The sequence below is a fragment of the Rhipicephalus microplus genome, chromosome X, assembly GCF_043290135.1.
Source record: "Rhipicephalus microplus isolate Deutch F79 chromosome X, USDA_Rmic, whole genome shotgun sequence".
In the NCBI taxonomy this organism is placed as follows: domain Eukaryota; kingdom Metazoa; phylum Arthropoda; class Arachnida; order Ixodida; family Ixodidae; genus Rhipicephalus; species Rhipicephalus microplus.
In genome coordinates this window covers 272423064-272437935 of record NC_134710.1, presented here as the reverse complement: position 1 = coordinate 272437935, position 14872 = coordinate 272423064, and the positions used below count along the sequence as shown (strand labels likewise).

General features: G+C 46.2%; 1 protein-coding gene across 1 annotated transcript in view; it reads right to left on the bottom strand.

The window, feature by feature from the left end:
* Positions 1 to 337: 337 nt before the first annotated feature.
* Positions 338 to 14872, bottom strand: part of Oseg2 (intraflagellar transport protein Oseg2) — a 90819-nt gene continuing 76284 nt past the window's right edge. The window contains exons 41-44 of the mRNA XM_037414793.2: positions 12921 to 13074; positions 3251 to 3342; positions 494 to 617; positions 338 to 412 (exon numbers count right to left, since the gene is read on the bottom strand). Of these exons, the coding sequence (XP_037270690.2) occupies positions 528 to 617; positions 3251 to 3342; positions 12921 to 13074 (336 nt within the window). The 3' untranslated portion in view covers positions 338 to 412; positions 494 to 527. The remainder of the gene's footprint in view (positions 413 to 493; positions 618 to 3250; positions 3343 to 12920; positions 13075 to 14872) is intronic.

The window sequence follows — 14872 nt, the reverse complement described above, 5'->3', positions numbered from 1 at the left end:
TTGGCTTGCTTCTTAAGGTTCCAAAAATATGACAAAAATGGTCAAGACTTGCCGAAAGTATTTTTCATTGTTCTAAAAATTCCAAATGAACTGTTTCTGTATTGGTGTTCTGCGATGCTCCTGGTGAAAGGCAGTATGCAATTGCAGGAAAAAAAAACATGGGCATAAATGAAACAATGAGAACGGTGTCACTTTTAGCATTTTCAGCCTATAATGGCAAACAATGCATGACCTTGTTTTTGTTCAGACTCAAAAAGCGGACAACAATCGACTCAACTTCGTTAAATATTACATGCTCATGTAATGTTGAGAAGGTTCGTATAGTAAGAGAGGGAGCTTGTTGGTTTGGGTTGAATTTTATTTATACACATTGTAATGTCATCTTTCTCCGAATGACTCCAACTGGCTTGCCCTGTAAAAGAATGATCAGAACCTCACTTGCTTACAATAGAAATATACAACAAAATTATCAAAGATTTATTCTGTTGTATACCTCGTGTAGCATTGGCGAAACCTAAGCGATCCGTCTACTGGAAAGAATAGCTGAGATTTGGTGCACCTCCAGCCCATTGCGTGATGAACTTCAAGACATCTTGACATTCTGCACTGCGTGAAAGCTGCAAATGGTAGATGGAAAGAAAGATCGACATAAAACATATTGTATTGGCCATAGTTTAAATAACTGATAAGAGTGAGTGTCATTTGACAACGTTGAAGCCCAGTCAAACAAAAAGAGGAGGGTAACCAAGAGCATGCTGGGAATTTGACTTCTAGCAAGGGATCATGTAACATGATAGGGAAGAGGTTTGCCACAGTCCCAGTGCACACGTGTCTATGCGGCGTGCGACCGTGCCATAGACTTTGAATACAATGTACCTGTGCTTGTGTGTGTGACACTTCAGCGCCTCTAAAGCACCTCTCGTAATTTTTTATAGGGGAATAGTTGTAGCTTAGTATACAATGTGGGACAGCGTCCACAAACGAATGGGTATGTGTCGTAGGTAAAAAGTACCTTCATTCTCCAAAAATATGATATACAGATTTATGCCCCATAATTTGTGGGAACACCGTACTCGCAACTACCGTGTTACCTGTAATAAAATTTGTGGCTGCGCCCAAAAACTATCATCATCATCAAGAGTTATGTGCAACAAACCTTAGTCAAATCTCACTCCACACGGCTATTGCAGGGCCTGTAATGACCCTGAGATTGTGTACAGAGAAAGGAAAAAAGCAAGCATCAAGTTGTCTAGCAACAAGATTCCACACCACCCAGCGAAGCCGAGCATGCCTGCCAAGCCACATACAACGAAAGATACTTTACGTACATCATGCTTACAGCGCATAGCCCGCCTGCACCTGATCGTGCTATGAAAGTCATGGGGCATTCTGAGAAAGGATGTACTCCCAAGGAGGAAGCCACACATCTCCAAAACTAGATGTGTCGATTGATGGGGAGTACGAGTGATAATCGGCCAGTGCTTTGCTGTGCCAAGCTTTGCACGACTTATTGTAAACTGCCCACATTTTTTTAACATTTAGGTTCGGGGATTCAGTTCAGAATGTCATTACAATGAAAAGTATTGTAAACTGCCGACATTTTTATAGCACCTAAAGTGTTGGGCATTGAGTTGAGAATGTCATCACAATGAACTGTGCCAGAAACGGCAGTATTATGAGCCATGGGCATACTGTTGGCCATTGTGTCAACGCTTGTGTCTTGTCATGTCATGCACAAAAGTAACCCCTTTAACTGCTTCCAGGTATGTGCGCTCTTCCTCCTTGCATGACTGAGAATAAAGACGAGTCGATGAACTGAGCATAAGGAAAGAAAAAAAAAAGCAAGTGAGGGCTGCTTTCATATTCTCAAATGTGTGTAATTCACTGTTATGGCACTGTTTCAAAAAATTCTCGCGGCTACACGTTTGTTGAAGAATCATGCACAACTGCAAAACCACACTAAATGTCAACCATTGGGTGGTGTAGAGTCCCTTTAAAGTCAAACGAGCCCCTAAACTTGCTTGAGCAAACAGACATGCCCTGAGAGCATGTGTGTCTGGTGCCTTTGCATTAGTGGTAGGTCATGAAAATGGCAAAAAAAATCATAGAAATATCTTTGCTTCAAATGAACAAATTATTGGAAGAACATGGGGTACAATATATAGCAAGTAGTGCATTCTAATACCGCCTTGCACAACACTGCTTCGCTCGTCATTTTTTGTCAGTTCCTTCATTGATATAGCCCCTTGGCAGTTGTAAGCGCACAGCTAACTTTGCAGGTTGAAGTGATCAAAGGGCATGCATATATCGAGCCTGAGAACAGAAGGCTTAAATGTAGCATTAAGAAATTGAGTGGCATGGTGAAACGTATCTTCCTCTGGAGTCCTCAAAGCGAACGCGCTTTGCATTCTGTTTCCAGGATATTTACTGCTCAATGCACACATTTCCACAGGCCGAGGAGCGAATCTAGTCAAAGCAGGCCATCATGCAAAACCTGAATTTTTATTGCCGTGCTCCCTCCTATTTATATTTATTTTCCTCCATGCTGGGCATCAAAAGACTGTGTGGCCTGTCAGTGTTTATGTAATGTACCCACTGTAACGTACCCACAAGATTTTCAGCATTCCCTGTCACTGTCAATTGCTTATTGCCTCACTATCACTGTCTGTTGGCTCCCATTTAAGTTAAGATTGCCATATGTGGCGGAAGCCGTTAGTGCTCAGGTGCAGTACTTGAGTCAGTGCTCCTTCACATGGAGTATCTTGGTAGTGTCTTGAAACAGCTATATACTAAGCCTATGTGGAGTTTTTCATTTCTGTGTCCATCACTTCATTGTCACTTGTTTAACTTTATCATTAAACGGGGGTGGGTCAAGACGAACAGCCTGTATGGAAGCACAGTGCCAAGAAAGTCAAAATGTCTGAATTGGCGAGTTGGTGATTCATAATTGCTTGAAATACAAGCGCGTAGGATGAAAAAGTATGACTAAGATATGGACAGTGTCTTAGTTGTTCTTGTCCACGATACACGCCCACATTTTAAGTTAACAAGGTGCTATTCTTGTAGAATACAAGGACAGCAAAATAACTGCATCGTGCATTGTATGGACATTGCTAATGTCACTTTGTAGAATCAAGGTTGAAAGATTTTTAAAATAATTAAAATACCAATGCGAAAATGATAACACACGCAGGAGGAAGAGTGGACAGGCTGGGTGTGTCCATTTTGGCCCTCAAGGATTGTTACTCACTTTTGTAGCCAACAGGAATTTGTTCCAGTCGTCCTTGTTGCAGACTATTCCTGGTTTTTGAAACTGGACCTTGTTTTCAAGCACAGGATACCCTGAAATAGTTAACAGCTGATGTTCTGGCTAGTGCAGCATGTACTCTGTTATGAAGAGTGATGAATGGTTTAAAAAAAGCACTAAACAGAAAATGATTTCACCTGCGCTAGTTATCATTGCCTTTCTATCAGAACTATCAGTCTTGTTATGTGGTTAATACAATCTCCACAAGGGAAAGTAGCAAAGATGCTATTAAACTTGTATGATGAACAGATTTTTTAGCAATATTCTTTTACTACTATATTATTACGAGGCAGTGGGCATGGCTCTACCGTCGTGGACAACAGTTCGATGAAAAAGAAGTGGACTCGCCGCGCGAGAGACTGGCAGCTCTGAAGCGTCACTTTGGCATGTAAATATAGGAAATACGCTCATTCCTCTCTTCCGTGTGTTTGCGAGCTCCGTAACAAATTGGTGGGAGTGCTGGGTAACGAAGCGCCATACAACGGAGCTCCGCAGTGGTCGTCAAATCGGAGTTTCCGTGATGGAACACGGGACTGATCCCACGGCCACCTCTCCATCGGCTTCGGCGACGCCCGCACCATCCACGGCAACGCCTCCACTGGCCCCACCCCCACCCACGTACGTGCTGACGCATCCGAAGCATCCTGGAACGTTCTGCGGTACGGACCAAGTTGATGTCGACGACTGGATAGCCGACTACGAACGCACCAGTGCTCTCAACCGGTATGATCCGACTCTTATGCTGGCCAATGTGCTGTTTTACCTGAAAGGCACGGCCAAAGTCTGGTACGAGAACCATGAGGAGGAGATCGGCAGTTGGGACACCTTCAAGGAAAAGCTTCGCGACTTATTTGGGAAGCCCATCGGTCGAAAGGCGGCTGCAAAGAAGGAGTTGTCTATACGTGCTCAGACGTCCACAGAGCCGTATATCTCATATATACAGGACGTGCTGGCTCTATGTCGTAAAGTTGACAACGACATGTCGGAGTCTGACAAGGTTGGCCACGTCCTCAAGGGCATAGCGGACGACGCGTTCAACCTGCTAATGTGCCGGAACTGTGCGACCGTCGACGAAATTATTGAGGAATGCCGGCGTTTTGAACTGGCCAAAAGCAGGCGGATTTCAAGATCATTTACTCGACTGCCGAACACCGCAGCGACGTCCTCCTGCGAAGATGGACTGTCCTCCCATCGGCAGTCTTCACCAGCGTCTGAAATTACGCGAATTGTCCGGCGGGAAATCGAAGCAATTACACCTACTCTTCCCGCCAACGGCCACGTCGATTTGCAAGTACCTCAGGTTTCCTTGGTACAGTCGATTGTGCGGGAAGAACTGAGCAATTTGGGCTTCGATGTCTGCGCCGTTGCTCAGTCTCGACCAATTGGCTTCCGTTCAAGGTCGCCGCCTCGCCCCAGGTCACCCCCCCAAGAAAGGTCTTATCCACGCTCTCGCAATCCGGCCGAATGGAGAACTGTGGATGATCGGCCGATCTGCTTTAACTGCCGCCGCATAGGTCACGTCGCACGGTATTGCCACAACCATTGGTCTTCGTCCCGAAACCAGTATAACACTGCTCGCCGCACCGATAGCTACCGTCGTTTCCAACCTCCTGAGCCGATCGCCGACAACTACCGCCGGCCTCTGCCCGTCGATTCCTACGCCTGCGATGCCCCTGATACGCAGCACAGCCGCTCACCGTCGCCTCGACGTCACCAGTCTCGTTCGCCGCCAGGACGTCGCCCGTCGTCCCCTTCTCCTCTACGACGACGCCCGACCTCCCCGCTCAATTCTCACCAGGGAAACTAAGCGGTGCAGCTCTTGGAGGTGAAGCTGCATCCTCGGTACCGACCTCAAATCCTCTCCTTGTACTGCCGACACGACGAAATTTGATCGACGTCGACGTTGACGGCCTGACTGTTTCTGCACTTGTTGACACTGGGGCGCATATTTCTGTGATGAGTGCCCGACTTCGTCGCCGCCTGAAGAAAGTGCTCACACCGGCTGCCCCTGGCGTTATTCGTGTCGCCGACGGAAGAAGTCTTGCCATCACAGGAATGTGCACAGCACGCATCACTATCGCCGATCACCCCACATCTGTTCTCTTTGCAGTTATTGAGCAGTGCCCAAATGACCTAATTCTTGGTTTAGATTTCTTGTCCACCCATGCTGCTCTCATCGACTGTGCAACCGGCGTTCTTCAACTTGAACTGCCTCGACTTGGACCTGTGCCGTCCTCACCGTCACACCGCTTGTGCGCTGTTGATTATGTTCGGCTGTCACCGCAAGCCACCACGTGTGTTGCCTTAACGATATCACCAGCTCTTCCTGACGGTGACTACATAGTGTCTCCATTGGTGGATGTGCTCTTGGCTCGAAGTGTTGCTGTGCCGCATACAATCGTGACTATTGTGGACAACTACGTTCAGCTTCCGCTCCTTAACTTCAGTAGTTCGACCCAAGTTCTCCCGCAAGGCATTTCGTTAGCCCACGTTTCCCCACTTGATGCATGTAGCATCGTGGCATTGGACCCTGAAGACTGTTCGTCCCCTACTGCAGCCAGCCGAGCAAACGCACCTAGCGACGAAATCACGATGATGATCGCCCCTGATCTTCTGCCCTGTCAGTTGGCGCAACTTCACCACGTTCTGACTACCTACCGAGATATTTTCGACTTCGATGACCGCCCTTTAGGGCAAACGTCCTTCGTGCGTCATCAAATACATACCGGCGATGCTAATCCTGTTAGACGGCGACCGTATCGTGTTTCCCAGTCCGAACGCCAGGTCATACAACGAGAAGTCGAGAAAATGCTCTCCAAAGGAGTCATAGAGGCCTCTTCAAGTCCATGGGCGTCACCTGTTGTTTTAGTGAAAAAGAAGGATGGCAGCTGGAGATTTTGCGTTGACTACCGTGCCTTGAACAAGATAACCCGCAAAGACGTATATCCGCTGCCACGAATCGACGACGCCCTTGATTGCCTTCATGGCGCGCGATACTTCTCATCTATTGATCTGCGTTCGGGCTACTGGCAAATTTCTGTCGACGACTTAGACCGAGAAAAGACTGCCTTCATCACACCGGACGGCCTTTATCAGTTCAAGGTTATGCCTTTTGGGCTGTGCAACGCCCCGGCAACGTTCGAACGCATGATGGACTCTCTTCTTCGTGGTTATAAATGGTCCATCTGTCTTTGCTACCTCGACGATGTGATTGTTTTTTCCCCAACATTTGAAACTCACTTAACTCGTTTGTCGACCATTTTAGCCGTTTTTCGTCGAGCAGGACTCCAGCTGAACTCGAAAAAGTGCAATTTCGGCCGACAACAAATTACGATCCTTGGTCATCTTGTAAGTGCTGCTGGCGTCCGACCTGACCCTGACAAGATTAGCGCTGTCAAGAATTTCCCTCTGCCTTCTTCAACCAAAGATGTTCGGAGTTTTGTGGGCTTATGCTCGTACTTCCGCCGCTTTATACGCGATTTCGCTACAATTGCACGACCACTAACTGATCTTCTCAAAAAGAACGTGCCCTTCTCGTGGGGCCAAGACCAAGCAGCTGCGTTTTCCACGCTGATCGACCTGCTCATTTCACCACCAATACTGGCTCACTTTGACCCGTCTGCGACGACTGAAGTACGCACAGACGCCAGTGCTCACGGAATCGGCGCCGTCCTCGCTCAACACCAGGGAGGCCAAACGCGTGTTATTGCGTATGCCAGCCGCCTTCTCTCCACATCTGAGCGAAACTATTCGATAACAGAGCGCGAGTGTCTTGCGTTGGTCTGGGCTGTAGCGAAATTTCGCCCCTACTTGTATGGCCGCGAGTTTTCAGTTATTACGGACCACCACGCTCTGTGTTGGCTGTCGTCGCTCAAGGACCCAACTGGTCGCCTAGGTCGCTGGGCTCTACGTCTCCAGGAGTATAACTTCGACGTAATTTATAAGTCGGGCAGGTTGCACCAAGATGCTGATTGTCTCTCGCGTTATCCGGTGGACCCTGCTAGCCTCGCTGTCCATGAAGGCGATTCTTGTGTGCTCGCCATATCTGATTTGCACGACATCGGCACAGAGCAGCGCCGGGACGCAACCCTCAAGAAGGTCATTCAGCGAGTATCTTCAGGACATTCCGACCCTTCTCTCCGTCAATATGTCCTTCGCAACGACATTCTGTATCGTCGCAACATGAAGTCTGATGGCCCGGAATATTTGTTAGTTATTCCCCAACACATGCGTGCCACTATTCTTCAACATCTGCATGACGCACCGACGGCGGGACACCTGGGTTTTTCACGCACCTATCACCGCGTGCGGCAACGGTTCTTTTGGCCTGGCATGTATAAATTTGTGCGCCGTTATGTCGCTGCTTGCGAGCGCTGCCAGCGTCGGAAACGTCCTGCTCTCCGTCCGGCTGGCCTGCTCCAACCTATCGACATTCCCCCGGAACCATTCTTCCGCATCGGCCTCGACTTGCTCGGACCTTTCCCGACGTCCGTGTCAGGCAACAAGTGGATCGCTGTCGCAACCGACTATGCGACCAGATACGCGATAACTCGTGCATTGCCAACTAGCTGCGCTACAGACGTCGCAGACTTTCTCCTAAATGACGTCATTCTGCGGCATGGAGCTCCGCGCCAGCTTTTGACGGATCGGGGCCGCTGCTTCCTCGCAAAAGTTATCGACGAAATCCTCCGGAGCTGCTCTACCGAACATCACCTTACTACTGCCTACCATCCCCAGACTAACGGTCTCACGGAGCGTCTCAACCGAACTCTTACAGACATGTTGTCTATGTACGTCTCTGCTGACCACCGTGACTGGGACGCAATGCTCCCCTACGTTACATTTGCATATAATTCGTCAAGACATGACACCGCCGGCTACTCTCCATTCTTTCTTTTGTACGGCTGCAACCCTGCGTTGCCATTCGACACACTCCTTCCTTCTGCTACTATCCAACCAACGGTGTATGCGCAGGACGCTGCTTCTCGAGCCCGCGTCGCTCGCCAAATCGCGCACACTCGGCTCAGTGCTTCTCAGGCCGCACAAAAAGTCCGCTACGATGACTCGCACCGCGACGTTGACTACCCTGATGACTCTCTTGTCCTACTCTGGACGCCGTATCGACGTGAAGGTTTGTGCGAGAAGCTCCTCCCACGATACACAGGACCCTACAAAGTTCTCCGCAAGGTCACCGACGTCGACTACCTCATCACTCCCGTTCAACCGCACTCATCCTCTGCTACACCATCTACTGATGTTGTTCATGTGTCGCGCCTAAAGCCCTACTATACTGCCAGTCCTGATTGACTTAGGGGCGCCGTGACGGCGCTTTGTTCGCCGGGGGTGATATTACGAGGCAGTGGGCATGGCTCTACCGTCGTGGACAACAGTTCGATGAAAAAGAAGTGGACTCGCCGCGCGAGAGACTGGCAGCTCTGAAGCGTCACTTTGGCATGTAAATATAGGAAATACGCTCATTCCTCTCTTCCGTGTGTTTGCGAGCTCCGTAACAATATAATTTTTAAAATCATTGTAACTTGTTATGTTTGATGCAGTTGCCCTTGGGTGATTTTGACACTTTTCCTCATGCCATTGAGCTTTCTCCTACAAGGAGGCTCATTGTTGTAAGGGTGCAAACCATGACTGTCATTTTATTTTTAGACATATGGTTTGTATTTTTATTCGCACAAGAATCAAACTGGGCTTTAATTTGAATTTTAAAAAAACGATCATGGTATACCAGCTTGAGCAATTTCATTGTTCTATTCATTCTTTTTTTTGGATTGGTTGAGTAGCTTGGGCCAAATTTTGTAGTCTCGCGCAGCTGAGAGATATTGAACACAGGTACCTATACTAAAATATTGTCAGCCTCTAAAAGTTGAATGTGCTATACCTAACTGTCCAGTAATTAAATGTATGATGTTCTAAGGCTAAATCTCAAAGGGGGACACGTGCAAGGGTGTCTCCCAGCCAGAACACAAAGGAGTCAGGGCCCTCCTGACGACCTCCCCCCCATAATTTACGCAAAAGGCCAGTAGTGCACCGCATGGACCATTCCTCGTAAGTACCGGAGACACTGTCCTAGTGAACGCATACGTGCTTTAGCACCGAGTCCATAGATTGTGAAGATGGTGCACAGCAAGGTCTATATTAGAACATCATAAGGTAGCACGCTATAAAATTATAGATAGGTCTGCGAGTTTAACAACGATAACTGTGATTCTTTGACGTACTGGGACCTTTTCGTTCTGCTTCCATCGAAATGCTTGCCGCCGCACTCGGGATTTGATTCCACGTCATTCGAGTGAGCTACCACCGCGTTGGGTAAATTCAACCACCTTATGGATATGCTCGGGCATTGTTTTGTATGTGTGCGTGTTTTATTTAATTTTATTTACAGAAATACTGCCGGCCACAGGGTCCATGCAAGAGGGTAAAGTAAAAAAAAATGTCAATACATTGCAAAACAAGGAAAATAACAAGCTATATTACTAACACAAGTTAAAAGAAATGAAAGTAATACAGATGTCGAAAAGTCAATACAAATAATTGTGTGTGAATATAGTAACAGTCCAAAAAAGTTTCAAGTGACTGAAATAGAAGTCATTCTTTGAACACTGGGAAAAGGCACTGTTTACCAAGTAACCTATGAGGAGGAAATCGACTGTGCTAAGGACAATAGTTGGGCATGAGACAGATCATTCCAATCGGCAATCGTTCGCGGAAAGAATGACTATTTAAACAGATTTGTTCTCATAAAATAAAGAGGTAAAGAAAGCGCATGTGTGTGACTAGTACAACTTGTGATGTAAGCGGAGATAAGTGTGGTGTTGGGTTGAACCTGAGTTTCTGATTACGCAAGGAATAAATAACTTTAGGTGTTCATCCGGACCACAATGAATAAAAAAACCTGTTGGGATTCTATAACTGACGTAACAGAAAACTGGGGACCATATAAACAAAAAATAAATGGCACAGCCTTTCGCTGGATTTCTCAACCGTCTCAATGTTGACGTTTGTGTACGGGTTCCTTATTATAGAAGCGTATTCAAGCTTAGGCCGAATCAGATGTTCATAAGCAAGGCGTTTAACATGTGGTGGTGAATTTTTAAGCTTGTGCCGTATAAAGCAAAGCTTGGGAAGAGCAGCACAACGTGTGTTGGCAATATGGATGGTCCAACTTGAGTTATTTGTTAGACTGACACATACGTACTTATATTCGCAGACCTCAGTGAACGACTTAGTAACAATAAAATATAAAAAGTTAAGGGGATGAAGTCTCTTTCTGACACAAATACAGAGTATTAAGCTCCGTACCCCTTTCATCACACCATGTAAGGATTTTACTGAAGGCTACGTAAAGCGCGAGTTTATCATCTGTGAATTGAATATCGTGGTATAATACGCAATCGTCTGCAAATAAACCTATCTTTATTGGTTCCTTGATAACTGAAACTAAGTCGTTTATGTAAATTAAAAACAAAAGTGGCCCTAATACCTGGCCTGAGGCGGACATCTGGGCACGTTGGTCGTTTGTGAATTGTGAATAGTAAAAGCGCACTAAAGATGGTGTGTGTGTGTGTGTGTGTGTGTGTGTGTGTGTGTGTGTGTGTGTCTTGCGCGCGTGTACTTTTGTCGTTCATAAACATGTCAACATGCAAAACTTTGAAATTTTGGTCGAGGGGGCCGTATGTATAGATACCCCCACAAAAATTTCGCATTTCAGGGGCTAGAGCTCGGAAAGCTTCAAGGGGGATTAATGCAATAAGGGTGATGCGAGTGATTAGAGGCGATAATTAGTTCATAACGTGAATGGAACGTAAATTTGGTTTAATAAAAGGGAAGCAAAGGTGCATCACATGTGAAGTAATTTAACATGAATGCAATATTAGGAAGTGAAGTAAAGGAAGATGAAATGTAAACACCTCGATAGCCAAATCTCAGCATGTTGAACCAGTGGCTATATCTGGGCATTAGAACGTGTAGAGTATGGGAAATAACGATGCAATCGACCGAGAACGACACAGCAATTGAAAAAGTGAGCATGCGCTTTGTCTCTGCTTTTCTTAGCTTTCGCCAAATAGACTTATTTTCTTGTGGCATCAATGTGCGTGACTATTTCTCCTCGATGCTCTCACATTCTGGAGCCATGCTTCCTGGTCACACGCACCACATCTACGCTTGCAGCACGGGATTTGGTGTCGCACCACAGCTGTGCAGGAAAACTATATAATGTCGCATTAAACCGTTTTCTGTAATCTGTGTGCGCCTGCCCTCTGTCTCTCTCTCTCTCTCTCTCTTTGTCACTCTTCGCACTCTGTTACGTTTGGCCCGGCAGTTCATCTTAACAGACGCCATTGCGCGTGTTCCGGTCTGATAGAAAGCTTTCTCCCCGATATCGGCTCTCGGTCGGAAGCGAAAAGCACGATGCTGTTCTGCAAGTTGGCCAGGCACGAGGAACTGGATGGAAGCTTTGCCAACAACCCTTCGTTGAGTGGGGTCGAAAAGCGTGAGACGGCGTCACTGTTGCAGTTATTATGAAGTCAACCTTTCCACACAGCCATTGTCACCTACGCGAGGTCGTGACAAAGGACAACAGTTCGGAAGCATGGGAAGGCGTCGCAGTCGCAGTTATAAGGGATCAAGCACCTGGCCGGCTGAGTTCGAGAAACTTCTGGAAACACTGTAGAAGAACGCAGCCATAGACCCCTGCTGACGTTCGTGTCAGCGGCCATCTTCTTCCTAGAGGAGCTCGACTTTCCTTCTCCACCATACTCTACCCCTTCGCACTGCGAAGTCTTTGAGGCGTGGGCCGGGTGTCTCATTGTGAGTTGCGCTCGTGTTACTCATTGGAAGTTTGCACCTATATATATATATATACATATGTGTGTATATATATATATATATATATATATATATATATATATATATATATATATATATATATATATATATATATATATATATATATATATATATATATATATATATATATATATATATATATATATATATGTTCCTCAACAGCCGAGCAGTCATATATCTATCTAGACCGTTTCTGATGCATGGATCACTGAGACTTAACTTCACATGATTTGTGGCAACTGAGGTAACTGCCTTCTTCAGACTGTCGTGCAAGCAATCGACGGGTTATAAAAACTGAGGACATTTTGTACATAAAACTGAATCTCTGTACCGTTCCATCTTTCTCATCCTGTAGATAAACCTTCGTTCTATCTCTAAGAACGTGTCTGCTCACTGGCGAGCATGACTATGCGGACGACGGTGGGGAGCCATCTACCGTAAAGAAACTCGCCGAACCTGACATCGACCTCACACCCCTTACAACTGGTGGCAGCGGCGGGATGCCATCCACCTCGACTCTTCACAGTTGCCTCGCAGTCGCCCTAACGGACGTATATTTCTCTGCCTTTGCCACATAACCATGTAACAGGCTAAATATTCGGCCTCAGTTTGGCAAATATTTTTCTATTAACAAGTTTATCAATCAAATGTGTGCGTTATGTCGTGTTCATTTTGTATATGATGAGGTTATTTAAAGATGTGTCCATTTGTATGCTATTGTATATGTAGGAAAATATTGAGCACGTACCGGTTATAAGACATGCCGAGGCGCGAAAAGTGCCCTTGGGGCCCTCGAGTGATGCCTCGTAGAACCCTTGTTCATCCATGGGCAGCGCCTGCTCTACGCTCTGATTCATGCTGATGGCCAGAACCCATTCCTTGACCTCCTCGTGTTGTGCCTCCTGCGGAGTGTCTCAATAAATGCGCGCTCCGGGCACGATGATCACCGAAGCCATTGCCATTTTCTTTGAATCTTTTATATCTTTTAGTACCCTATATACCATATCCCGCACACGACCATATGACTTCACGCAGGGCTCCCTTCATCTTTTATTCCATCTGCTGTGGGCTAATTGCCACTCAGTTCCAAAATATTAAGGTCTGCACCTATCGGTGCTACTATGTATATAGGGGTAGCCATGGTAGCAGTGGCGTGGCATATATTTTTTTCACAGTTTTCAGTTACAATATCAATCCTTAGCAGAAAGAATTGAGGGTGTAGAATTACGCTAGCTGGTTTACTAGAGATAGGTGAATGGCATTCGGGTAGCCCGCAAGCCACGGGCCGGGCTCGGGTGGGTCGACGTGCTCTCATTGCGGGGGCCAGGCGCAGGCTACACAGATTTTTGTTGGGCCAGCCATGCCAGATGCAAACCCCAAATTGAGCCTAATTATCTGACGTTGTGCCAGAACTGTTTTCCACCGCGTAGCGCCTTGTCCTCAACCAACCCCCCCCCTCCCCCCGTTCTCCTTTCCTTTGGCAACACAAGGGGAGAAGGTGAAGTCACGTGTTTGTGACTATCTATACACAGACTACTTCCTTTTCCTATATCTGAGGTACTATACTTCTTGAATAACAAATGGTGTAAATATTAGAAGTTTAGTATGCTTTCGAAAAATTTGTTTGCACTCCGGCTACCAGTGCAAGCAGCAAACGGAGCTTATTGTGAGGGTGGGATATGGGACGCAAGATCACTGCACTTCACTGAAGCCCGAAACATTGGGCAGCTCATTTTTACTCGTTATTCGTGCAGCGCTGAAACAGCGGGAAGCTGAAAGGATCACGTTGGCTTTCGGTAAATTTAATTATGTAAGCTTTACACAACGAAATCTAGAACGGTAACCTCTTCCTTGAGTCTGTGCATCAGTACCAAAGAAGCCGGGGCATTCGCCATGAACTGAATGGCATGATATCGCTCCTTGCCAAATATGATTTGTTATGTGGAGTAAATTCTGCGCTATGTCACTACTAAATGCAACGGTGTTCGTCCACACTATTGCTAATGTGCCTGTTAATGATGAACGGTCAAACATAATGTACATTGCAAATAATATGTATCGTAGACAGATCAAGCAAAAAAGAAAGAAATGGCGAAACTTAGTGTCAAACAATGAACTGTCACTCATTCGCTTTTGCTTCCGGCTAAGTAACAATTATTTTCATGAGGCTTGTAAGAAAACTGAACCTCCCCATTAGGGGTGCAAAGTCTGAAAGAAAGAAGAGCTGGACGGCTTTCCTTGTATTTCTTTCTTTCTCTCTTTTTTGTCTCCATTTCTTTCTGTCTCTTTCTCTCCGTTAGTTTTGCTAACTTTGTCTTCTTCTCTATCTCTATCTTTCTTATCTTCATGTATCTGTTTGTTTCTCTTCCTCTGTCTTCCATTTATCTGTTCTGTGCTCCGTTTTTTTTTGTTGATGGCTCACAAATTGTAGAAACGTTTACAATACATATACATCGTATCAATCTGAATGGTTGTGCTGGCCACAAGCCTTATTAACCACTATTTTACTAAGCGATACAAAAAAAATGTGCTCTAACTATCTTAATTTCTCGATTATACGTCGCCAAGAGCCAACTGCCTTTACACGCTCCGTTTAATGCATAAAGTGCAACGCTGTGGAAGTTCGGTCAGCAAAATGTGTGATTGCGCGCGTCTCGTGCTTGTCTTCCGTCATTGTAAACGCCTGCGCAAGCTGAGCAT